The sequence below is a fragment of the Alternaria ethzedia genome, assembly GCF_023757985.1.
Source record: "Alternaria ethzedia strain BMP 0044 chromosome Unknown scaffold_15, whole genome shotgun sequence".
NCBI lineage: Eukaryota > Fungi > Ascomycota > Dothideomycetes > Pleosporales > Pleosporaceae > Alternaria > Alternaria ethzedia.
The window spans coordinates 138,844-165,149 of NW_026056208.1; the positions used below are offsets into that span (position 1 = coordinate 138,844).

The 26,306-nt window shown below is 53.2% G+C and overlaps 5 protein-coding genes across 5 annotated transcripts; 3 read left to right on the forward strand and 2 right to left on the reverse strand.

Moving 5' to 3' along the window:
* Positions 1-725: 725 nt before the first annotated feature.
* On the forward strand, positions 726-5,715 carry J4E87_006387 (uncharacterized protein; the record flags this gene model as incomplete). The annotated part of the gene is made up of 2 exons (XM_049377992.1): positions 726-3,843; positions 3,893-5,715. The coding sequence occupies 2 exons, from the start codon at positions 726-728 to the stop codon at positions 5,713-5,715; spliced, it is 4,941 nt and encodes a 1,646-aa protein (XP_049232184.1).
* A 2,134-nt stretch (positions 5,716-7,849) lies between these two features.
* On the reverse strand, positions 7,850-14,197 carry J4E87_006388 (uncharacterized protein; the record flags this gene model as incomplete). The annotated part of the gene is made up of 5 exons (XM_049377993.1): positions 7,850-7,963; positions 8,018-9,811; positions 9,863-10,090; positions 10,254-13,957; positions 14,146-14,197. The coding sequence occupies 5 exons, from the start codon at positions 14,195-14,197 to the stop codon at positions 7,850-7,852; spliced, it is 5,892 nt and encodes a 1,963-aa protein (XP_049232185.1).
* A 1,647-nt stretch (positions 14,198-15,844) lies between these two features.
* On the forward strand, positions 15,845-16,573 carry J4E87_006389 (uncharacterized protein; the record flags this gene model as incomplete). Its single annotated transcript, XM_049377994.1, has 1 exon — positions 15,845-16,573. One exon carries the CDS (start codon positions 15,845-15,847, stop codon positions 16,571-16,573), a length of 729 nt encoding a protein of 242 aa, XP_049232186.1.
* A 215-nt stretch (positions 16,574-16,788) lies between these two features.
* Positions 16,789-18,411, reverse strand: NUO51 (NADH-ubiquinone oxidoreductase 51 kDa subunit, mitochondrial precursor; the record flags this gene model as incomplete). The annotated part of the gene is made up of 3 exons (XM_049377995.1): positions 16,789-17,946; positions 17,995-18,066; positions 18,118-18,411. The coding sequence occupies 3 exons, from the start codon at positions 18,409-18,411 to the stop codon at positions 16,789-16,791; spliced, it is 1,524 nt and encodes a 507-aa protein (XP_049232187.1).
* A 982-nt stretch (positions 18,412-19,393) lies between these two features.
* On the forward strand, positions 19,394-20,266 carry J4E87_006391 (uncharacterized protein; the record flags this gene model as incomplete). Its single annotated transcript, XM_049377996.1, has 1 exon — positions 19,394-20,266. The coding sequence occupies one exon, from the start codon at positions 19,394-19,396 to the stop codon at positions 20,264-20,266; it is 873 nt and encodes a 290-aa protein (XP_049232188.1).
* Positions 20,267-26,306: the final 6,040 nt, after the last annotated feature.

Consider the following 26,306-nt stretch of genomic DNA (forward strand, 5'->3'; position numbering starts at 1 on the left):
CTTGGATGCCATAGTCACAAACCACTGTAGTCACTCTAGAAGCTTACGTTGCAAGCAATGTCGACCTCCGAGCACAGCTTGTGGAGAGGAGGGCGCACGCCATTGGCTGGAACCCCATGGCTTCGAGATGGCCATCCCACAACGCGCCCGCAGTGCACCTCCGAATAGGTATTCGCGACTGTCGCATATAACTAACCCCTCCATCGCGCCTGTCGGAAGCTTGAGGAAGTACAGCAGTCTCATTCTGACTCATCTCACTCTCGCGACTTAGCGACTCCCTTACAATCTATCGCCTCGGTAGTTTCGTCATAGATACCTAGCACCTCAACCCACTCCCATTTCGCGCCCCGCCACTTGCGCCTTCCACAACCAACACAAACGCGCACATTGCCCAGCAAGCTTGTCGCACCCCATCTCCGACTTTTGCCACATCGCACCTCTTGCAGGCTCAATCTAACCACCAGCAATCGCTTTCGGACGACTTGCCACCTTGCCCCTTCCTCGTCCCCCGCGCATTCCCACCCGCATACCGATACACGTACACGTCTCACCTCCACCAACGACTACATCTGCCACACACCCCGCCGACCAGTCGCGTTCGGTCCCCCTACCCGGAGTCGTCCTCAGCTTTACAGCCAGCGCCTTTAAACACGCTTTGACCCCCTGAGGTTGAGGCCAGGTGCTACTCGTAAAAGCTTCGGATCACTCCTTCCTCCTACCGGCACATGAGCGGCTATCTCTGGAAATACTACCTCGAAGATGATGTCGACAACTTTCGACATGTCCTCGCAACCCCCACGCATACGCACCGATCCGCAACACAGAAAAGCTTCACTGGCTGGCAGGGCGGAGGGTTTGCCACTGCAGTGAACGGAAGTCCGGGTAGCTACAATGCATCACCAATAACGAGTGCCAAGGGCCGCAAGATGGGCATGGGCGCGGCTGCGAACCTGAATCGATTCGACATCAACAGTCGCGATGCTGCAGGAATGACTATCCTACACCATTCAGCCTCGTCCACCGCCGAAAGCGCAGTAGAGTTCGCGCAAGCGCTGCTAGAACATCCCTGGACCGACGTATATATACAAGATGCGGAGAATGGCTGGACTGCGCTCCATAGGGCCTTTTACTCTGGCAACATTGCCATCGCGCGTCTTATTCTAAATCGCGATGCGCAGGACATCCTTGGCCAAGGATCCAGCGGGTTCAATCAGCACGCGCGGGGTCTGGTCAAGATCAAAGACAAGGAAGGATACGGTCCTTTGGATTTATTCTCCATGACCATCAAGGACCGGACTTTGCGACCCGACGAAGCGCCTGCTTTCGATTCCGACTCGGACGATGAGATGGCTCACGGCGACAGCGGCGATGTGGATGACGAGACGCGCAAGAAGTTGATCGCACCGCCCGTACTTCTCGAGGGAGACGAAGTGTACACCTTTGGCAGCAACAAGAACGTCACGCTTGGTTTTGGTGATGAAGATGACCGTCAGTATCCGGAACGCATCACTCTGCGCCGACCAGATCACCTCCTTCAGCGTTTTTATAGGGAGCATCGCGAGCGCCAAAATCAGTATTGGGCTGCGACAGGCGCGCCAATGCAGGATTCTGGGCTCCTCCAAGCGCGCAGTACTGTAGATCTTCCAACTCATATCCGGAATACTCCAATAGTCATCCAAGACGTACGAATGTCGAAACTGCACACCGCCGTCTTGACCACTGACCCAGTTTCCAATCTGTATATGTGTGGCCACGGTCCAGGTGGTCGCTTAGGCACGGGTAATGAAACGACGAGATATCAATTTACCTGCATTGAAAGCGGCGGACTAGGTCAGAAGAAGGTGGCTGCTGTCGCGTTGGGGCAGAACCACACTTTGGCCATCACCGAAGAAGGCGAGATTTACTCCTGGGGTAACAATGCGTACGGACAATTAGGGTATGCGCTGCCGAAGCCCGCCGTAAAAGACGACGACCCGATATCGACTATTCCCCGCCAGATCTTTGGACCTTTGAAGCGAGACATTGTTACCGGCATCTCGGCATCCCGAATACACTCAGTCGTTCATACTGCGACTTCGCTGTACACATTTGGCAAGAATGAGGGCCAACTCGGTATTGTCGATTCGGACGCACGGTCGCTTGAGATGCAGGTTGTTCCCAGAAAAATTGCAGCAGCACTGTTCTCCAGCCCAATCCACTCAGTCTCAGCTATCGACGGGGCTACAGTGTGTTTGTTGGAGAGTCGCGAAGTCTGGGTATTTGCCAATTACGGTTATGCGAAACTCAGCTTTCCCTTGGACGGGTTCACCAGTAACTTCCTCAAGGAGAGCTGGTTGACTACGAAGTATGATACTGCACCAAACAGGATCAGCAAGATCACATCAGGTGGTGACACCATCTGTGCGCTATCTACTTCTGGTGAGGTCTTCACAGTTGCAGTCAGTCGACGTTCAGAGGGTGCCCAGGACGCTGGCACATCGACCACCAACCCGAAACAAATCAGAGGAGCACTTTCTGCACCGTTCCGCATCTGGTCGTCGAAGAAGAGCCATATGGCAGCAAGAGATGTCGATGTCGATCAGGACGGTTCTATCATTCTTACTACTGAAGTCGGTAGCGTCTGGAGACGTACGAAACGCGCGACGATCAAGAACGCAAGCATCACTGCCGCTGTAGAATCCAAGCCAAAAGACTACAAGTTCCAGCGTGTCTCGGGCTTGACCCGGGTTATTGCTGTTCGTGCCTCAGCATTTGGTGCGTATGCCGCGATTCGCAAGGATTGCGACGTCACCAGAAACCAGATAGGTGTGGATGAGGCCGGGCTTTGGGACGACCTTGCACCTTTGCTCTCTTTCCACGAATTGACAAACTATGAGGAGACGTCAGACGATGAAGAGCCGACACCAAGATTCTGGACTCGAGCTTCAGAAGCGCAAGGTCTCCGCAAGCGTGTCTTGAAGTCAAAAGACCTGGAAGCGGAGATGACTGACATTCTGCGAGGTTCGTCAATGACACAAGATCGGACATACAATATGGAAGTCGGATCGACCTTGTCCGATGTCCGGATACCTGTTCACGAGTTCATCTTGACTGGGCGTAGCCGTATATTGCGGGATGCTCTGCTCGACTTTCGTGTCAGAGGCGCCGAATACGTGGTGCCTGATCTACTTACTGTCCGTGCAGAGGGCGGCAGAGTCCTGGTACTCTTCCAGGGTCTCGATTTCCTCACCATCTTCAATCTGGTTCTCTACGCTTACACCGACTCCGTGGTAGACTTCTGGAACGTTACTCGGCACTATCCTTCCTTGGCGCACAGATATCGCTCGGTACGAACAGAACTGATGAAGGTCGCTTCTCGTCTCGAAATGCGACAGCTTGAGCCTGCTGTCCGTCAAATGGTCAAACCACGGAGATCGTTGCATATGGATATGGAGCTCGCCATCAAGGAGCAGTCCTTCTTCGAGAGCGGTGACGTCATCGTTGACCTTGCTGATGGCGAGATGCTACTGCATTCCGATGTAATTTGCCAACGTTGCCCTTTCTTCGAAGGCTTGTTCAGAGGACGTGCTGGTGGTCAGTGGCTTGCGGGAAGGCGGACGGAAGAGTCTTCACTCATCCACATCGATTTAACGCATGTTGAGACTCGTCTCTTTGAGCTCATCGTTCGCCACCTCTACACCGACGCTGGCGAGGAGATCTTTGAGGATGTCACGAGTGAGGATCTGAATGACTTGTTAGCGCTCGACGAGCTGCTCGATCATGTGATGGACGTCATGTCTGTGGCCAATGAATTGATGCTGGACCGTCTGTCACAGATTTGTCAAAGACTGATAGGTCGCTATGGTATGTATTCACGTTTGGTCCTGTTATACACTCGCTAATTGTATGCCAGTCAATGCTCGAAACGTCTGCTCTCTTTTGTCAGCAGTTGCACCTAGCTCAGTTGCTGAGTTCAAGGACGCAGCCCTTGAGTATGTGTGCTTGAGTTTGGAAGCAGTCATGCAGAATGGCTCACTCGACGAACTGGACGAGGACTTGCTGTTGGAGCTCAACCAGGTTGCCCATGAAAACCAGCTCGCTTACCTACCCTTTGCAAGAAGTGGGCGAGCTGAGGCTCTTCTCTTTGACCGTTATCCCGAGCTTGCCGAAAGGATAGAGCGAGGCAAGCGCGCCAAGGTCGATGCGATAGTATTGTCGAACAAGTACGCGGATGGTGACAATCTCTCGTCCTCCTTCAGAGCTCAGAGTCTGGAAGAAGTGGCAGCTTCCCCGCTTCGCCAGCGCAACCGAAGAAGAGTATCGAAAGAAGCTAAGAGTCCAGTGCTTTCTCCGGCTCTGAAGGGGCAAGCTTCCACTCAGGACCTCATGTTTGAAATGTCAGATGGGGAAGACGATGACGATGTGCCGAGGAAGATCAAGCCTCCGCGGTTCACAGAGCAGATCGGGGAGGAGAAGGCGGTGGAAACGCCAGTCGGATCTCCTGAGACACCCTGGGGCACGGTTCCCCGACCATCACCCCACACGTTCGATAAAGGAGGAGACATACCGCTCAAGTCCGTTAGTCCTCTTCCTCCGCCAGCTGTCAAGGAGACAAGAGTGCCCGGCCAGCCGTGGGGTACCACACCACTCGCAGGTCCTAAGCTAGATCTCAAAGACATCATGGCTCAAGACTCCTCGGCTACACCGTCGAACTTGTCGCTCGGTCTTTCACGAGGCGAGAGCGAGCGAGTCGCAAAGGCTGCCAGTGCCAAGTTAAGTCAGAAAGAGCGCAAGAAACTTCTTCAAGCCCAGCAACTCGGCACACCTATCGCGAAGCCAGAGCCAGTTCCACCAGCTGTGTCCCCTTGGACAGCAGCCGCACATCGGAAACCGAGTAACAGTCCTGTCGTGGCCCCAGTGGCGGCGCCGTCTCCGCCTTCGAAGCCATCGCCTCAGCCTTCTCGCGCATCAAGCACCCCTCAGCTTACCATGCGACAGACCGTTGCAAAGAAGGGCGCTGGATCAAAGCAAAAGGACAAGCGAGCCGCTTCGCAGAGCCAAGATGCAAACGGTGCTGGGTCACCCTCCCAACCCCGTCCCGCTGCTTCTGAGAGAGGCATGTCCGTCTCCACCGACCCCATCCCAACACCTCGATCAGTCCGCCACATCCCCCTCCCACAACACTCCTCAACCTCACCCAGCCAACACCTCAGCATGATGGAAATTCTCTCCCTTCAAGAAGCAGAAAAGACATCAATCCGCGACGCAGCAGCCAAGCGCAGTCTTCAAGAAATCCAACAAGAGCAAGAATTCCAACAATGGTGGGATCAAGAAAGCAGACGCGTTATTGAAGAAGAGGAACAAACCAAGAAACTCGTCGATAAACTCTCAAAGAGTGCTGGCCGCGGAAGGGGCAAAGGTCGCGGTGGTCGAGGCGGCAAGGCGAAAGAGAAGGATAAGGATAAGAAGGATGGCGGTGATGATGCTGGTGGTGGTAAAGGGAAGAGTGATGGTAGTGCTGGGCCTGCTGCGAAGGATAATGCGCCACCAAAGGCGGGTCCGAAACAGGATGCTGGTGGTCGCGCGCCTGGTCGCGACAATGCGGCTAGAGGCGGCCGTGGTAAAATCGGTCGCGGCGGTCGAGGTGGTGCACGCGGTGGGCGTGCTCAAGGGCCACCGAGAGATAACGCCGCTCCATCTGCAGCGCAGGCAGAAGCTTCTGCTCCGCGGATTTGAGTCCGGTGACTGCCATTGTATATAGCATCTAGCATCTTGATAAATCTGTATATTTACATCACATTCTTCACGACGACTTTAGATGATCAGCACAGCTTGCCACATGATCTTGACAGTCGTACACATTGGTATTGCGCTTTCATGTGATATTCGCTATCTCACGTAGCAAGCCCTCTTTCATGCGCGTGCGTATATCTCCATTCTGGTTGCATTCCACCATTATCCTTGATGGAATCTCACGCCGACATAACTGGTTACCATCTGAATTTTAGACAACTTTCAGACATGAATAAGGTAGTTGAGGCTTTCAAGCTGCAATCAGACAAAAAGGCCATGTCATCTTTGTTGCTGATCTTTTTGAAAAGTGTGAAGACAAGGCTGAAGTCTTTCTCACGCGTCGTCGTCGTCGTCGATGTTTTTGGAAGCACAGGAAGGCAGATATCATAGCGTTGTCTTCGATGGTTTTGAAAAGGAGAGTTTCGTGAATGTAGTTAGTGAGTGAAGAAGGTAGCGATATCGAAGACGCTTATATAGGCGACCGGACTGAGAACAAAGTTCCCAGAGCAGCGCAGACATAGTTCTGTCATGATCCGGTTTTCTGGAAGAGGAGAGAACATCTCTTCTCATGCACTGATATCCAAACAATTTTAGGAAGAGCCCCGACGGCAGACCATAGATGTTGGTAGAGAAGTTTTTGTTGAGCGAGAAGCCATTAGCCGCTACCTTGCGCTATTTTGAAAGTAACAATTGAGAGAAGAAAGGCAGACGGGCCTCATGCAATCAGTCGCGGAGTAGTTTTGTAGTTGTTTTTGTAATAGTGGAAAGAAGGAGGCAGATAGGCAGAATAGGATGACAAGAGTTTCTCAGACCATCGATGTAATGTATGTGTCTTTTGGAAGCCGTAAAAGAGATTTTGGGAGGAGGGACTCCACAGAGCCATCACATCGAGGCACACCCGTTTTGGTGTGCGGAGAAAGCAGAGGTCTCTCCATTCAGAGAAGACATCTTGTTTTTGGAAAAGAAGACAGTATATTGCGGAAGTAGGATACAGGAAGTAGAATTGTGTGAGGGGGCGCTTTTATACACCCAACATCGCTTTGACCTAGAAAGCGTTCTGATATCCCAGATTTACATGAAGTCTTCGTTGTAGATTTCAAAACACCTCAGAGACGCGCTTCCCACTACAGTCACTCCATCTCTAGAAAACTACCTGCATTAAGGCTCTGCCTTGTCTCTAGGAGATGTGAATTGATGTGTTCGAGCTGCGATACATGTTGCGGCTCAAGAGCACACACCTGTCATCAGCATTCCCAGGGTAATACTTTAATTTCGAAGGCGCAATTCCGTTCCCATCAATCATCTACTCTTCTCATTTGGATTTGTACACGAGCTCAAGCCTTATCACACATCGAGGCGTCAGAAGGTGTCTTTAAAAAGTCGGAGGAGCGCGCAACATGGGGTATTCTCTGCGCACTTTTGAAATTTGCAGTAGGAATGATGGGAAGTAAGGAAGGAAGGAAGCATGAGGGTCATGGATGGGATTCATATACTCGCATAAGCTAGGACGATCTGCATATGTGCTTGCCGCATGCCTTAGTACCACTAGCTTAACTAAACTCAGAATCACTGAGCGCGGAGATATATAAGTCGTATTCTGCTACCTCCCTGCTTCATTCATCACAACGCTTTATATTTCAACACCATTATTTCGAAAGGTTCAGCGGCAACTTTCATATCTTCGAACTTGAGTCACGCTACAACAAAAGCTCAGTGTCCAAATCCATGTCTTCGATCGGCGATCTTTGATAGATGTAACGAAAAGTCAGCATGATTACTCGAACAAGCACACCATGACATAACATAACCAATGCATTAAACTCATTTTCCACACTCAAAAACCTATTATACACATGATCGAAGTGAAGTCGCTTTTCCTCCCCATTCTAATCAATACCCAACATGCAAGCTTCATTCGCGAAAAGTCGATTCAGTTATCACTCCAACCTCAATACGCCATGAGCTTTGGGTTAATTATACCAGTCAACCATTCATGCTCGAGCAGATCACGCAAGTCTGATCGCTCGCTGTCGTACCCACCGTATCCACCTGATAGGAGTTCATGTTCATACCGGATCTACCGACTAGTGACCATGACGTTGCGGTAGTAGCTTGTACTGAGATCGATTGAGTGCTTGAGCCATAGATCCTCGGTAAGCGGGAGCTTTAGGATGGCGTTGCGGTTGGATTGCTGTACGATTGTTAGTTCAAACGCCTCATGAAGATGAAGAAGAGTCTGACTTACCTGAGTCTTTGAGATGAGGTTGGCAACGGTACCAGCAATCTCCATGAGCGCCACACGCTCTTCCAGACCACATGTACCCAGCCTGTCACGTCCGGCAATCTCTAGAGCGCGCTGTAGCTTGGTGAGCAGCTCTTTGACACGGTTGTCTAGCTCCTCGTCGACGCGGTAGTTTGAGCGTTGACCAGTCAGGTCGATCAACTCAATGTAGTCGAAGTAGATCTGACCACCTTGGGCCCAGCCTTGCAGGGCTTCCTTCGGGCGATCAGGTGGCGATGTGGACATAAAGCCGCCCATGAGCTCACGGAGGGCATCGTAGTCGCGAGAGACGATAGCTTCAGGACCGACCTTTCGACAAAGCACTTCATGTGCCTCTTCAAGCTCGTCGGCCTTGATGAGATGGGTCGCCTCGCGTAAGGCATCGCCGCCTGACTTCGCTTGTAGTGCTGCGGCAGCGTGAAGCCATGTTGCAGGTACCTGGAGATCGATTGTGAGGTACTTGTAAGTGGCATCGCCTTCCTCCAAGGTATAGGAGCTTGAGAACTGGTTGACGAGCGAGCGAATGTAGTGCTCCCGCGTCGCTGGAGAAGAAAGATGTGTGTATACCCAGATCGCAGTGGTCCAGTGCTCTGGTGTATGTAGCGAAGCCGCGTATGTGAGAGTGATCTTATCACCCAACTCGACAAGTGGATTCGCTGCCTGCACATCTTCTGCAGCGCCAGGTGCGGACCAGGACTGCAGTGACCGGCGGAAATCGTCATCTTCCTCGTCTTGACCGCGAGCGGTAGGCATAGCGACCTTGCGCTCATCAGCCTCAGCATCATCTTCTTGCCTGGACTTGAAGAGCTGGAAGAGCTGGAATGAAAGACGGGCGTTGAAGGGGTTGCCGGACACATTTTCGGGAGCTAGAACGTCCTCGACATTTGCAGGAAGACTCATCTTCTCTGCCGCATAGAGCTTGAGGATGCCCCAGAGCAGGTCCTCTCGGTGCTCAGCATCTGGATCTTTCCAGCCCATGTCGGCATTGTCTTGAATGAACCAGGGAACTGGTTTGACGTCTTCGTTACCGTCTCTAACGGCGTCCGCAAATTGCGCGACAGCCATCTCGATGGGTTCGTCAATCATCGTACCGTACCACAGACGAAGACCAAAGGCCCGTCGCCAGTCAAGGGCAAACCGGCTCGAGACATTAAAGGTAGAAGCACGGTTTTCTTTGCCAGATCCCGCTTTGCCTTCGGACTTGCTGCAGTTGCCGGCTAGAAGTTCGTAGAGGGCACGGTGGGCATCTTCCATCTCGGAAAGCATATCTAGACGCCGCCACTCTTCGATCTGAGCTACCATGCTTTGGCGCATCGTTTCATCACCACCAATCTGCGAGACCATCGTGGCTAACCGGAGGTCGAGTCCATCCAGCAGTGTATGGCAAGCTTCGGCGACGTTGTTGCAGCTGAGGTGGGCGATCGCGCGCTCTTCAGGCGAGGCAGCTTGCTGGGCATGCTTCTGCGCATCTTCCCAGACGAGCAGCTTCCAGAAATCAGACAATTTCTCCTTCCGGTAGGTGTTGACGTTCTCCTCTGGCACGCCGGCTGGAATATTGTCGGCATCATCGAACAGAAGCGAAAGTAGCTGCCAGGCCTGTTGTTCATGAACACCAGCCGGCGTGTCGAGCGCGACGGCCTTTGCCATACTGGAGAACTCGACTGGGGCAGGATCAGTCACAAGCCTTGCTGAAGGTACACCATCGGTTCTGAAGATCTTCGTGTATTGTTTCTGAAGCGACAGAGTTTCGGGGGCACACTGCAATGATCAGTAACAACATCATAGATATATTCGTAGACCCAAACTTACATCAGTAAAGGTAGGCATCTTAACGAAGCGCATATCCTTTGTAGCATCGACGAGCGGGTCTTGGGCGGTTGCGAAGACACCACCTTCGAGGTGGGAGGGACCCTTGTTGCCGTAAATCAGGATGTTGGTTTCGCTGAAGTGGGGTTTGCTGCAACCGTGGAATTCTTTGTCGGCATCGGCAAGTTCGTCGAGATCGGAGGCGGTTTTGGGTCGCTTGGAATAGGGTAACTAGAGACAAGAGTTTCAGCAATCTTGCCCCATATCAATTTGTGACTACATACACGGGCGGACGTAAGGTCCTAGCGTCAATCTATGAAGGAGAACCACGTAGGAAAACCGCCACAGATTACGCCCCATGAATACAAACGCCAATAGGGAGGGGAATTCAAACCTCAATACCATGTCCACCACGCTTGGGAAACTGTTGCTTCTCGGTCTCACCGAAGAGAGAGTCCATTAAATCCATGGCAGTAGTCATCTGTCGCGCACCGAAGGACTGCGATAGTTTCGTAGGCTGCGCTTCGTGTTCTCGTAGTACGTTGCCCTGGCTTTCGCGGAGAGCAAATCGATCCTGCTTCTTTGGGCTGATTGTGCGCTGGAGTTGGTTTGCCCAATCGTCATCGAATACCGGTTGCGCCTTTGTAGGTGTGCCTGCTCCGGGCTTCATGAGCTGGCTAGGCTTCAAGATCGACTTTGGCTTCAAAGTGCTCTTGAACGGGTCTTCCTTAGCGGTGTCTTGCTCCGTGGTTCGAACTGGTCCCGACACAGAGTCCGCCATGCTCTGGTCGCGTGCCAATTCCGATTCGCTCTCTTCAGAGTAGTCAGCATCGTGCTGCCCATCAAGCGAACCCACGGAGCGCTGCCCTAAAAAAGACTCGCCATGGGTATCCTCCATATCTTCGTCATCCACATACGCCGTCTCATCACCGAAGCCACCAGGCACGCTAGTACGGCTACTGCGCATTCCCTTCTTGAAGTCAAAGGTGTCATCAGGGCTAGACTGCGACTGTGGGCTCATGAAGGAGTCGTCTTGGGGCGTGCTGGTCATCTGGCTCGAGCGGTGCTGCTGCTCAGCGGGGGTATCAGGGACGTCGCTGAGGTCGCTTGACGCATCTTCGTCTTCGCCTTCGTCTTCGCTGTAGTCGTCGTAGTCTAGACCGTAAGACGAAAAGTGGGGAACAGAGAAGGTCCATTCGCCAGTAGACTGGTTGTACTTGATGAAAGTAGTGCCAGCCACTCGCTTGAGACGCTCAAGATGCTTGACATCCTTCTTGCCAGCCCTGTTACGAGGCCAAGAGTTACCAAGGACAATCTCGGAAGGCTGGTTCAGGGCGCTGCCTAGCGGTGGTTTTGGCAGGCATGTGCAGCTCTCTCCGTACACGGTAGCGTTGCGAGCATTGAGCTGTACAATGTCACCGAACAGTCTGTCAAGATCGACTTCGGACAGATCGACAGGCTTGCCGTGGTTGAATTTGATCTGACCAATGTTGTGACGACCGACAATGAAGTCGGGTACGCTCTTGAGGTCCTGCTTGCTCATCCTCCTCAGCTGATCCAGCGAGGGGCTTGACCAGTACTCGCCTGGCTTGGGGTCCTGGCCCGGTTGAACGTTGATGGATGCAGAGGACTTGGGGGTAAGTACGTGCTCCTCTGAAACGCGGGCGAGTTCCGTTCCATTCACTTGCTGCATTGCTGGGCGAGAAGGTTCGCCGTTGGTGTCCTTGTTGGACCGGGGAGAAGCATCTTCCTCATCTTGCCTGACGACCAGCGCAGTCTCTCCGTTAGCACCACCGTTCGGGCTCTCACCACCAGCAAAGCTGACGCGCTTCTGTGAAGGCTCGTCAAACAGTGGGGCCCGGTTGGCGATTGAACGGTTGATGTTGAGTCGCTTGAGACTGCCGTTACCGAAGTTGCGTCCCGTGTTGGAGAAAGCACCTGGTGCCAGTATGCTGTTCGTCTCGGGTGTGAAGCTGTTCCGGAGGTTGCTCGTAGAAAGGCTCTTACCCAGGGATCGAGACAAACTGCCGCTCGCAAACAGGCTGCCGCCGAGTTGGCCACCGTTCTGACTCGCACCACCAACTGGAGTGCCGTATGTGGAGTATGAGAATCCATAACCGCCCCTCTTGTTTTGCGGTGTAAGAAGACGTGTCGAAGCAGCCGGGTTGAGCTTGTGCTGAGGAAGTATGGCGTTCTTCTTGTTCTTCTGACTGCTCGACAAGGGGGTGGCGATTGGGCCAGGGCTCTGTGTTGGGGTGGCAAGGCCAGCGAAGAGGGCGTCGTTGCCGTAAGGGTTGGTGTTCATCGATGTGTTCAGCAGCGAGCTTCCTGAAGCCCCGAACAAGCTGTTGCTGAGGCTCGGCTGCTCCTGTTGCTGATTTTGGTTCGAGAAGAGTGAGCCACCAAGACCCTGTTGTTGGTTGTTCTGCTGTCCCATTCCGCCGCCAAAGAGACCGCCTCCAGTGTTCTGGTTCGATGTAGAGCCGCCAAACAACCCGCCAGGCTTTTGTTGGTTATTGTTCTGACCACCACCAAAGAGACCGCCTCCTGTGTTCTGCTGGGTGTTGTTGTTGTTCCCAAGACCGCCGAACAAGCCTCCACCAGATGATCCAGTGTTAGCATTGTTGCCGCCGAATAGAGAACTGCCGCCAGTAGCAGGTTTCTGCCCGAACAAACCACCTCCAGTGTTGTTGGTGTTGTTGTTAGCAGTAGAACCGCCGAACAAGCCGCCAGAAGCTGGCTGACTTTGGTTGGCTTGACCAAAGAGGCCGCCGCCGCCCGTGTTGCCAGTGCTTGCACCGCCGAAGAGGCCACCAGGCTTTTGCTGGTTGTTGTTGTTCTGACCGAAGCCACCACCGCCACCGCCGAAGAGACCTCCGGAGGTGTTGTTCTGAGCAGGAGCCTGGTTGTTCTGTCCAAAGCCTCCACCCGTGCTGTTGCCGAAGAGACCGCCGCCGGTGTTTGTGGCGGTGTTGTTGGCTCCGAACGCGGGGGTAGAGGAGGCCTGGTTGTTGGATTGACCAAAGAGACCACCGCCGGTGGTATTCGATTGACCAAACGCGCCACCAGTGTTCGTGGCACCACCTCCGAAAGGTGTTGAGGTGGTGTTGGTCGCGGCACCGCCTCCGAAGAGACCGCCGCCAGTCGCAGGCTTGTTCTGACCAAACAGACCGCCACCAGTGTTTGTGGATGCACCGAAACCGCCGCCTCCAGAACCAAACCCACCTGTAGTGTTGTTTGTCGCAGGAGCGCCACCTCCAAAGAGGCCACCAGTGGTTCCAGTTGTGGTGTTGTTGTTTGAGCCGAACAGTCCGCCAGTGGCAGGCTTGTTCTGACCGAAAAGACCGCCGCTCGCAGTGTTGTTGTTTGCTCCGAAGGCAGAACCGGTGCTCTGACCGAATGCTGATGTGGTACCGGTGTTCGTGTTGCCGCCGCCGAACAAGCTGCCGCCAGTGTTGGCCGCTGCACCGAAGCCGCCGGTAGAAGCGGTGGTGGTGTTGTTGCTACCAAATCCGCCGAAACCAGTGCTCTGTCCGAACGCTCCAGCTTGGCCATTTTGGTTGCCATACCGCCTGCCCTGGTTGTAGTCGGCTACTCGCAACTCCTCGAGGGAGTAGTTGGTGTACGGTTGCTGGAAGGTAATGGTCTGGTACTGCGACTGCGCGTTGCCTGTGCCATCCTTCTCCTGAAATGCCTGGAACGGAGTACTGGCGGTACCGTTGTTTGGAGGTGGGGCGTTGCCTGCACCAAAACCGCCAGTAGTGCTGGAACCAAAACCGCCCGTTGTGGTGTTCGCGTTTGTAGATCCGAAGCCGCTGCTGGTGTTGCCGCCTCCGAATAGACCTCCGCTAGTTGTTGTTGAAGCGCCGAAGCCCGTCGCCGGCTTGGCCTGGCCAAAAAGACCACCTCCAGTGTTTGTGTTGCTGGCGCCGAAAGCTGAGGTGGTGTTGTTCGACGCTCCGAAGCCGCCTCCGCCGCCGCCGAACGCGCTGCCACCTGAAGCACCTCCACCACCAAAGAGACCGCCACCTGTTGTCGAGCTGCCGAAGGGTTGCGAACCGAAAGTGGTTTTGGGTGCCGTGTTAGCGCCGAAGCCTCCTGTAGGGAAAGTTAGTCTTTGACCCGGGTCGTAAAAAATGGATCCGCGTGAGGGTCGAGGCCATCGCGATGGAGCATCGGAACACGTAGCGTTATTGGCGACCATGTGGCACTTCAAATAGCGACCTCGCAAAACGCGGAGTGATCCAAATAGCGACGCGATAGTGAAGCGCAACCGGTCCACGTACCTGAGCCGCCAAAAGGCGAGCTCGAGCTGGCGTTGTTGCCGCCACCGAACATTGTACTGCCCGTATTTGCGCCGCCGCCGAATATGCTCGTCCCGGTGTTCGCGTTTGAGCCGAAGCCTGAGGCGGAGGGCAAGTTAGACACGGTTCGTCGAGGAGGCCGTGGCGATGTCGCAGGGCGCATCGAAGCGGTCGCGCGTAAAGGGATCCAAGAATTCAAGCAAGAGTTTGTACATACCGGTCGATGTGTTGTTGTTGGTTGAGCCAAATCCACCGAAGCCAGTGGACTGGTTGTTGTTGTTGGAGCCAAAGCCCCCGAAACCACCGCCGAAGGACATTTTGAGCGTGTCCGACGGGTTGCGCGTGTGCTGGTGTCTAGTGGTCTAGCAATGCGCTGTAGGGTCGTGAGGTTGTGGGGTGGTTGATAGAATCGAGGTGCTGCAGCTCTTAGAGAGGCAGGTGTTGATGAGAGCTTCGCGGAAAACGCGCCAAGGAATGGGCGGACGAGAACAAGGCGCGGTGGGGGTTTGCTGCGAGGAGCAAAAGAGTAAAGAGTGGAATTAGTAAGAAGATCAGGCGCGGCACTGATTAAGTAGTGAAATGGCCGTCATGGAAGGGAAAGAGCGACGGGCGCGAGAGTTTGGAGGGACAAGCAAAGGTGAGGTTGCACTTAGGAGGAAGGCACGTCAAAATTGCGCTAACCCGTCACCGGGCGTCACGTGTGCCTCTCCTAAACACGATTGCCAGCAAAAGACTCTTCGATACGGTTGCAGCCGCTGCACGCATGACAAAGCGAGACAGCGATTGACGAATAATACGACACGCTTTCTGGGCGCGACTTGTGCGAAAAGATGCCTGATGGATACCTGTTGCTACCTACGGCTGCCTGGTGACTGAAGACAGCCTTGGCAACAAATCCTCGCGCGAGCGGACTCACATTGCAAGGAAGAGACCGGTCTAGCCAGAGATGGATGACTGTGATTCTGGCTGGGACGAAGGTGTGCCAGACAAAGGACTTGTTTTTGCGCCTGGTGAGACGTTACGCTCCCTTACTTCACGCCCTCCTCTCAGCCGCTTTACTGCGTCATTCCAAGTGCAGGGTTGGTCGATAAGGCAAGCGTCTTTCAGATCATGTGAAGATTGAAGGTCCGATAGGCAGTCGAATATGGGTAGCTTACATGCAATGCATATTGCTTGCGCTCTAACTGCCTCGGTGGTTCGATCAGCTGCATGGAGATTCGTGGCAGTAATCGGGGGGTCCTCCGTGATGAAAACAGATCAAACGGAGGAAGATACTAGGATTGCTTTGGGGACGAAGAATGAATGAACAGGCACTAAATTTGATATTGTATCAGAATATACATCGTAATACCTAGGTAGTATGCCAGGGCCTCTGTCAGCCCTACACAACTCAATTCCCCACTGCCAGGCCAAATCGCGCTAGAGCTGCAGCTAAGCTCGCACGCCCGACGCGCCTCGCGTCCCAAACAACTGCTCATCTTCGTGCACATCGAGAATCTCCAAACAGCGAGGACAATTGTCGCAACTCAGCGGGATACCTTTGCAACCTTCGCGAACCCTCGCAAATTTCCTTGGACCTATATCTCGCCTATCGAACCGCGCGCGCAAGTCCACCACCACCTCGCGCACCCCACCAATCCCACAACACCCATCCTCAACCACCACCACCACAAACCTCCCCATGGCGACATCTTCCAACCCCCTCGGCCCCGGCCCACGCTACGGCCTAAACCGCACCGCACCACCCCAACAACCCACCCAACCGCAACCCACCTTCAGCAGCACACCGGCCTTCCCACCCAACCCCAAAAACGCCCAACGCCTCGAATCCGAGCGCCTAGAACGCGAGCGCGCCGCGCGCGAATCTGCCCAACGCATGGAAGCCTCCGGCGCCGCCTCTCTCGCGGAACTCACTGAAGAACAACGAGAAGAAATTGGCGAAGCCTTCAACCTCTTCGACCTCGACAAGGACGGCTACATCGACTACCATGAGCTCAAAGTGGCGATGAAAGCACTCGGGTTTGATTTGCCCAAGCAGGAGATTCTGGGCATTCTGCAACAGTATGGGACGCAGGGGGGTCAGCAGGGTGGGAAGCAAAGTTCGAGACAACAACAGCAGCAGCAGTATGCGGCGCCCGGAAGACAGTTGCTGAGCTTTCAGGCGTTCCAGACGCTCATGGCGCAGAGGATTTTGAGTCGTGATCCGAGAGATGAGATTCTTAGGGCTTTTGAGCTGTTTGATGAGGGCGGGAAGGGGACGATTACCCTGCAGGATCTTACGCGTGTTGCGAGGGAGTTGGGTGAAGCGCTATCGCATGATGAATTGGTGGCTATGATTGAGGAGTTCGACATGGACAACGATAACGCGATTTCGAGGGAGGAGTTTATCCAGATTTGCATGGGGACCTGAGAGCGAGGGCGAAGGAAATACTGTTACTTTAGTTTGCAAGGCGTTTCCGGCGTTGCTGTCATGACTGCGAGAAAGGATGTCATGCGAGTCAATTTCAATCTTGCTTTATTTGCGCCGAGAAACTATTTACAGCTCAGCTCTTCAAAGTAATTGCACGCCGAAATCAAAATTCAAACACATGGAAAATGCATAGTACAAATCTCCCAGCTCTTCCTCTACTGGCCGGGCGAGACAAGAAGACCCTTCTTGGCGGAATCATGTGCCCATCCACCTGCCAGCGCCTGACCACCGTTCTTCAATCCGTAGTCCTGCATCCTAGCCTCAAGCTCTGGCCTGAAATGCCTGATGAGACCCTGCAGCGGCCATGCGAAGGCCTCGCCCAACGCGCAGATGGTGTGACCCTCGACCTGCTTGGTCAACTCCTGGAGCATGTCGATCTCACGCTCACGGCCCTGGCCCTTGGAGAAGCGGTCCATGATCTGGTGAGTCCACTTTGATCCCTCACGGCATGGTGTGCACTGCCCGCAGGACTCGTGGTGGTAGAACTTGGCAAGACGGGTGATGGCGCGGACGATATCTGTGGACTGATCCATGACGATGACAGCGGCGGTACCGAAACCAGACTGGGAGTCCTTGAGCGCATCAAAGTCCATCAGTTGGTCGTCGCAGATGTGCTTGGGCAGAACGGGGGTCGAAGAACCACCAGGAATGATGGCCTTCAGGTTGTCCCAGCCACCACGGACACCACCGCAGTGCTTGTCGATGAGCTCGCGGAGAGGGATGGACATCTCCTCCTCTACTGTGCAAGGGTGGTTGACGTGACCGGAGATGGCGAATAGCTTGGTACCCTGGTTGCGCTCACGACCGAAGCCGGCGAACCAGCTGCCTCCTCGTCGGCAGATTGTGGGTGCGACAGCGATAGTCTCGACGTTGGCGACAGTGGAAGGGCATCCGAAAAGACCGACAGCAGCGGGGAACGGAGGCTTCAAGCGAGGCTTTCCGGGCTTGCCCTCTAGCGACTCGATAAGGGAGGTCTCCTCACCACAGACGTAGGCGCCCATTCCTCGGTGGATGTAGACATCAAAGTCGTATCCGGAACCGCAGGCGTTCTTGCCGATAAGACCGGCTTGGTATGCCTCCTGAATGGCGCGCTGGAGTACGGTGGCTTCGTGGTAGAATTCTCCTCGGATGTAGATGTAGGCGGCGGTTGCGTTCATGGCACGGCCAGCGACGAGGCAGCCCTCGATGAGCTTGTGGGGGTCCTTGCGCATAATCTCGCGGTCCTTGCAGGTTCCGGGCTCACCTTCGTCGGCGTTGACGACCAGGTAGCGGGGCTTGCTATCCTTGTCCCAGTCCTTGAAGTTCATGAATGACTGCAACCATTAGCAGAGATCGCGGTAACAGATCTTGACGTTGCCTACCCATTTCAGACCAGAGGGGAAACCAGCACCACCTCGGCCACGGAGACCAGAAGCCTTGATCTCAGAGATGATCTATACCCGTCAGCCTTGATTCGTATGCCGTGTATGCTTGTCTCTACACACCCATTCGTGACCCTTGAGCAGGATCTCCTTCGTTTTGTGCCAATCACCGTACTTCTGCGCGCTCTTCAAGTCCGCACCGTGGTGTCCGTACAGGTTCTGGAAGATCCTGTCCTGGTCCTTCAGGCCGCCGTATGTCCTCTTTGGTGGCGCATCCTGGACCGTCGCAAGCGTCCTCTTCTGTGTGCGGTTCTGGGGGGCGGCGGCCGAAAGGCGAGTAGCTGCCGAAGCCGCGGGCAGCGTTCGGTGGGCGGCCGCGCTGAGCGCCGATGAGGCAGGTGCGTGTCGTGCGAGCATCGTGACTGCTGTATGTGTGTTGTCTCGCGCAATTGATGCTCGGGGGTCCAGCGAGCGTTGGGTCTGGCGATGCGAGTGGTGGCGGTCGTGAAGTTCGATCTGGATGACCTACCGTTTTCTTGGCGTCTTTGATTGGCCCGAGCCAACATCGTTGACATCAATCCGCCAGGAAGGTCCGACTCGACCGCACCATCATCATCATCGTCACGGACCATCGACGAGATGCCGCAAGGACTCATTTACACTCTTTTGGTCCAGAATCACTCGCAACACTCCTCTCAGCTCCTACAATGCCGTGAACTCGAGCCATTCCGATGTCGCCGTAGAACCACGCTCTTCAAGGATACCTTTTGTCATCGTACAGTGTTTGTGTCGAGCAGTGATGTATTTCTATCGTGGAACTTTTCGTCAAGTGTTCCACGTCAATTGCAAGCACCCGTTGTAGTTGTTGTGCGGTGTCTTCACAAAGAGCAGCATAGGCCTTTGAGACGAGCTAATGCTAGTCTCGTTGATCGCAGGCCATCGAACATTTAGTCTGTTGTGTGGAATGTCTGATAGCTACGAGCTGTCTTGCTGGAAACCCTGATTATATAGCGCGGCATCTTATCAACACCCATCATTCCTCTTGTCTAAACCTCGTGGTAGTGGATCATGGTGGATTTCAAGGTACGTCTCACTTGCCACGTGGTTACTGGCTTCCGCCTTCGCTGGCAGCAGAGCTCTTGAAGTTCTATATAATACTCCTCTCTCATTGCACGACTCCTCTTCCCTCCCCCATATCGTTCTAACCGAGCTTTCCTTCTTCATTATCATCATCATCATTCATTCATTTCAGTGGTAAGTCCCCCTTTCTTTTTCATTCATGATTCCAGGCATCAAATAAGCAGCCCTACAATCCCCAGCTCCCGCAAACCCCTGTATCCGCCTGCATACGTCAAATTTCCTGGAAGGTAAGGTCAAACAACACCCAGACGGATACATCATGGTCAAACCTGGGTACATTGCAGCAGCAACCCCCGGCCGGGAGAATACAATGGTCTCCGACGGCAAACGAATGCGAATCCTTTGGCGCGATGACGATGGCAATGGCGACTCCAACAAGGCCTTCGTTGTGCGGTCGAAGACTACAGTCCGCGGTCATCCGACCTGGAAGATGTACATGGCAAAGGTACCACGTCCCATCATCTATGGCAGAAAGGAGCCTCCAAGGTACGTATACCTCGACGATAAAGCCTGTTACGCAGTCTACAACTCCCAAACATATACCGCGAAGGAGCTCAGCACATTCTGGCCCTACGATTTTGACAACTTGGGCAACATCAAAGCCAGCAGGCCAAATCGTGGCCGGCCAGCATATCTCGAACATTCTACCACTGTATTTGCCAGGGGTCCACTTCGTCGCTCCAAACTAGCAGAATATGAGTTCTGTGGTCGCCCAGCTTCATCAGGACAACAGACCCCTGACTGGCGCGTGAAGAGAGCAGCAGAGGAAGCGCAGGCGAAGAGAATTGAGGCTAGTACCCAGATTTCGCTCAGCGGTACCATGCCGGCTATGCTCAAGCCCAGCCCCTACGTTCCTGGTCCTATCGACGGTAACATCAAGCCACTGAGCATCACCGACAGGGCTAATCAGGGCTCACCGTACTTCGACATCCCGGCAGCAGCCATGCGGAAGCGACCCAGACCTGTTCCCGGTGATATGGCTGCAGTATATGCAGGTTTCACTTCTAATCGGAACGCTGAGGCCACCGCGGCGAGCGCTTTACCAGAGTCGAAGAGGGTCAAAGTCAAGCAAGAGGTGGACATTCAGAATGAGCTGCTAGCGATGATAGAGAAGTTGGACAGCTCTGAATGAGGTGAGTGGCGCAAAAGCGGCCCTAAAAAAAGTTTGTGTTTGTTGGCTACTCTGTGTGGGCGTTGACAGGATGGTGGGGCGTTTGGTGATGTTTTGAAGGACGGCTGGGCACTTTTGGCGAAAAGGTAGCAAGTGGGAGGAAGTCGATCGACTACAACCCAATGATTGTGACCTTCCCACACTATCCTAACATACTCCACAATATCACTGTTCATAATTTTGATAATGATACAGTTGCGAAGGCCTTCAGGCTCTATTTTCAGCTACCATCCTCCATGGCATGTAGTGGTGCGTGACGTCACGCGTTCGCGCTAGCTGCAGGTGCCCTCTTCGTGGCTTCCACTTCACCCGACCTGCACAAAACACCACAACACAAGACTGGCCTATATGCAGGACCTCAAGAAAGAATATCCTGGAATCTAGGCCGATGCGTCGTTAAAGATGTCGGCAAATGAGACCCACTGGTCGCAGTCACACCGACTGGTTTGTCTTGCCAGCAACGCAAACCACAAGCCATGATCGCACTGCTGGACATACCGAGAGAAACCCGACATCGCTCTTCAACCACATTTTCCTGCCTGTCAAGAGGTCAAGCTACCGTAGAACCATCCGAGACAGTGAGTCAGCTTTCGGCTCAAACCTTTTGGCACCGACAAAAGTCCATCTGCCCACCTGGCATGTCTCACTCAAAATGCGTGGCCATGAGCTTTGTGAAAAGCCAGGATGTTTCAGTGGCAGCGAGCCGGGTCTCGCTCGAACAACAACTTCACTGAGACAAGCCCGGAATAGCATATGTCTCTAAGCCACGCTGTTCGTTCTAAGAGTTGCTGTGGGAGGACAGTGAGAGCTCAAGGTTCGTCTGCGTACTTAAATCATCTACTCTCTCAAAGCTGAGTTCTTGTTGCATAATCCAGCTCGTGCCTAACATCTCTGACTCAACACCTCTCTATTTCTACCGACTCGTACAACTCCGACAGGTAAGCGATCTTCACGGATTCCTGGGTCCTATACTGGGAGATGTGACCCTTTCGGGCACCAAAAGCAACGCGTCCACTATATGATATCTTGATTGACATCCTTCCAGTTTCGTTACTCGCCACCTGCTTTGGCTCCAAATGCTGTCTCTCGGTGCGGGTCCTCACATGGCGACCCCCAAACCACCCGAAACGTTGGAAAAGCTATTCGAAGCTACTTCCAAAATGGCCCGAGTTCGCCATTACACCGAGCCATTGGGGCTCCGACAACCCTCTGTAGGCGACAAAAGCGGAACCAAACGAGGACGGCCCAAATACGAGGGTATAGCCGGCGACCTCAACAAAGCGACTAAAGAGATTGTGGATCAGATCTCTAACACATACCTCTCCGTGGAAAATTTATGTGAGGCAATAAATTCGCAACCTACCTTTCTCGATGCGAACGTGGAGCCACTCATGAAAAAGTACGGTCCCTTGTTATGGAACCACGATAGTGGCTTCAAGTCACGCGCCAACGACATCGACGAACTGAACCAGGACTATGTTCGACCCGATTACCTCTTGTATAAAGATGATCAAGATCGCAACAAGTCAGTATTATTTCAGCGGGTCTGAGTACTATCTAATACATTCCTCACAGTATCAAAACGCTCGTGTCTTGCTGGATTATTCAGCGTGCATGCGTGAGAATAAGGCAGCGGCCTTCACAAGAGATCGAACACGCAGATCAAGCGGCCGAGTCTACGGAAGTCTGTACTCTTTCCAAGAAGCCCGGTCGCACGTGGACACTTGTGGTATTATTTCTTGTGGCGCTTGTCCTTTTGGTATGGTTGTTGTTGTTCGTACTAGACAAGGCAACGCGAGATCAGTCTTTGGGGACTGAAGAGGTCAACATGTTGACTTGGCCGGCTGTAGGGTTCGATTAGGGCTCTCGCGCATGTATCATCTCCATCATTGTGGGTCATACGCGGGTTAGGAGTTTGTTGATCTGTCTTTTTTGTTAGTTAGAAGAAGACCAGTAAATGGCGTTATGGAAGCAACTGTACGTTTTTAACCTATTTTCTACTCGATCAAGTCAACGCTGCATTTTGACAGACGTCCGAAATGTCCTCCGGGCCGATCTTCAATAGGGATCGGAACAGATGACCCCTGCCTCGGACCTACAGTTGTCGGAACGTCGGTCAAAGCGACACCATAGACTAGGGGGTCCGGCTCCTGGACTCCTCATTTCTTCCCGGCCCCTGTGGTGTGCGCCTCCGACCCAGGAAATTGAATAGAAACGTACGCGGTGCGTTCCGCCGCAAGAAAGGGGCGTAAGGGGTCGCTAGTTATTGCCAGGTCCTTCACCGGCAGGATTAAGATGCTGGCAGCAATGCGGCGCGGTTGCCTCTAGAGCTAAATCGAGTTAGCGTCAGTGTTTGTGTATCAGCCACTAGACAACATGCAGTGCATGCACGCTCCTAGGGAGTAGAAGCGACGCAGAATCCCCAAGGCTTCACCGATAACGGTAGTCAGCATCTCTTATTGCCGATCACTCGCTAACGTGTGCGATTCGGACTCATACCTGCATACCCACATGCAGTCTCGCTCGACGAGCCAAGCCATCAGTCTGCGCATGAGCACTATTGCAGCCACCCGTTGAACCATGCCATCTGTCTTGCTTTTGTTTTCCTTCCCAGGGGTTCGGCCTTGTCAAAACCGTTGCCTACGCTGCGTAGGGTCATCGGCAACGTCAGCCTAGGCATTTCTTTATTCCCGAGACCAGACGGACTCATTGAGAGTAAGGTTTCTTGCTGTGACGCAATCTCTGAAACATTAGTGTGGTCAAGCTTACATACCTCGTATTTCCCACGAAAGACGTATAATTTCCTTCAAGGTATGGCTGACTTACAGCCTATGGGATCCCGAACGCACAGCCCGCGGCAACGGCTTTGCTACACCCGCCTGATAAGGCAGTGGGTGATCAGCAACGATTCGCTGGGGAACGAGCGCCGCTTCTCCCGTTAGAGAACAACAGGGAATCTGGGGTGGATAGGACGTAGTCTCCGCTCCGCTCGAAATCCGCAAGGGACGCTCTCAGACCAGATCTTGGCCTGTTGCCTAACGTACTTAGACGTCTTGCAGCTCAACAACATCTCAACATCATTTCAGCCAATGGGTTAACTTTATGTAGAGCTATGAAGGTCCTTCGTCGCCGATCGTGGAAGCAATCTGGCACGAGACGACGTTCCCCGAAATTGCATCCTCAGAATAGGAACTGCGGGTGTCATCCGAGCTTCTCTACTGGTAGTACCACGGTAGCTGCTCTGGCATAGCGTACCTTGATCTATAGAAACGACCAGGGAAATGACTCATAGTATGCGAGGAGTAGATTCTTCGCCAGGTATGAATCCTTCCGGCGATTCGGCGAAATAGTCCTGCGCTTGGCTGCCGAAGTCATCATCTTTCTGGGTACAGAATATACTCTGGTGTGTAGAAGTTGCTGTCTTGTTATAAGTAAAGCATTAAAATGCCCTCTCTGCATACCACCTGGGGATTCTCGCAGCACGGCACTGGAGAATAACCTCGTCCTTGTTCGGTAGCCTCTGCATTGCGCTTACTGTGTTCATCACATCGAAGCAATCACTTTCAGACGCTATCAACGCCCTGTAGTCTCCACGACTTCGATTCTACTTCGAAGGTGCGCACAATATCCCCTATATGCATTCTGAGAAGGAAAACATCGACTAACTAACAGTAACAGAACTCACTGATCCTGGGGTAATGCCACCAGATGACGACCCCCTGAACTTGATCGAGGAATGTACCAAGGGGGGAATACACGCTGTTGTATATTTGTCACGCCTCGGGCTCGTCAATTTAGCAAAGGATCCTAGGAAGTGCGGCAAGCCAGATTTCAAATCAGTACCTGAAGTTCAACGCTTCTGGGATTCGACAAAGCCTATTGTCGAGTCTATTGCGACACAATACAAGACAAGGAACGCTATACGCGATGCTCTCCAAAATCAACGCATCTGTCTGGAAGAAATTTCAAGAGATTGCGTAGAACAATTCGGCCATCAGGTCTGGAATGATGGCGTTGAAAATCCTTTCGTCACACGTGTCGATACTCCTAGCAGAGTTAGCAGGAACTACAAAGCCAAGGATACCTTCAGAGTCCAGAAGTCTTCGAAAGTCAAGACTCGTGCCAAAATTGCAGATATCACGTATCCAAGACATCTGATCTACGAAGATCGGAGTGACCAACATAAGTAAGCAGTCCGCCAACAATGTCGTCCTCAAGCGCGAAGTACTAAGCTCACTTCACATAGAATACGTCTGCAAGTCTCTGCGTGGATCATCCAGCGCGCCTGTAGAAAAGTCGAAGCCGGTGGAAAGAAGAACCCTTACAAAGCACGGGTGAAAGCGTCTGCGAGACCTTCGAGCTTCGTAGCAGCAGTCCGTGCGAATCGCGATGAGCCTCATCGCAGTCTCACCTTGTCATCAGATGATGACATCGATGAATTGGACTTTGACTATTGGGCTGGCACTTCAGGGAACACCAAACACGCAGAAATGATCAATGCTGTTCCTCGAAGTCAGCTGCAATCATCAGAAGCATCTCAAAATCCAGTTCAAACTCCTGCACAACGATCCAATACCAAACGCGTAGCTGCTGTGGTATCCCCAAGGAAGCCATGGAGTTCCAAAACCACAAGAACGGTCAAGAGAAAGCCGCAGCGAAACGAACTGGCAGGAAATAAGCACACGACCGCACAGTCTGTACGAAGCAACGCGAAGAAGGCACCAACGAGAACACAACCAGTAACGAGCCTACCCCGTACGAAACAACCTCGTTCATTCCTCCGTCCTGTAATGCCAGCAACAGTCGACGATCAAGTCGGGAGTGAGAATGCTGTTCAAAGTCTGGGCTCAATGTCGAACCAGCCACTTCTTGATCGCGGAGAGCTGGGGATCCAGCTACTTGTTCTTCTCGAACCACAAGACGCTGGACGTCATGAGATTGCACACATGCAGAACACTATGGAGCGCATCAAAAGCATAGCTGTGCGATATTCCGAGGAGCTAAAAAGTGCGCTGGACAATGAGTACGAAAAGTGTAAAGTGGCTCTGGACAGATGGTTAGCATGCATGAGAACACTCGTCGAGTTCCGCAAGAGAACCGGACTTTCGGGCGATGGACCCAGCATATGGGCCGGCTTCGAAACCCTTCCACTGGAGAAAACGAAAGGGCAAAGACCGTACTTGGAGATGTGCCGAGATGTTCGGACATGGGTGAGGGATGGTATGACGATCTTCGTATTCTGCAAAGAGGTGGGTTCCATACTCTTGAAGATGGCTAGCTTTGCTCCTTTGGGTCGGAGGTTAGATGTTCTTCTTAAAGATCTGATACCTTTCACGGCGAGTCTGATGAGATGCTTCCTTTCTAGGCCGCCCGACTCTTGATATCTACGAGGTTAGTCAACACACCGTTTCGGTCTGTATTGGTGGTATGTTGCGGCAGCTCGGTTCAGAGGGCTATAGAGGATTGGTAATATGTGCGTCGATACTGTTCTGTAAGATTATTACTACACCACACTTCGTACCTTGAAGCAATGTTTGTAACCGCCCGTGACAACACCTGCAGTATTGACAATCTTTGGATATCTCCAACCGTCCAACGACTGCCTCACTTCGCTTGAACCGATGTTCAGCTGTTCCAGAATCTCCATGACGGCAGCATACAAAACATCAAGGTTGCCATCTTCAACCTTGACGGCGATTCCGATAGCCCCGTGCTTCATCCCAGTAAAGTCAGCATCAGATGCGGCGCGGACGGCGACTGCATAACAGGCATCTGCTCCAATCTTGCCAACGACTTGTCCGTTATAAGGCGTCATGAGCGCTGTGTCGAAGCGACCTTCGCCAGCAACCAGTCCGGGGTAGCTCGCCATGCACTTGTGGATCCTGGCTAGATGTCGTGTTCTTTGATCGAGTGTCTCTTTCGAGGGACCATCGGAAAGGTCGGCGGCACCCGCAAGCCTTGCAAACATGAGCGCGAGGTTCGGAAGAGGCATCGCCGGCGT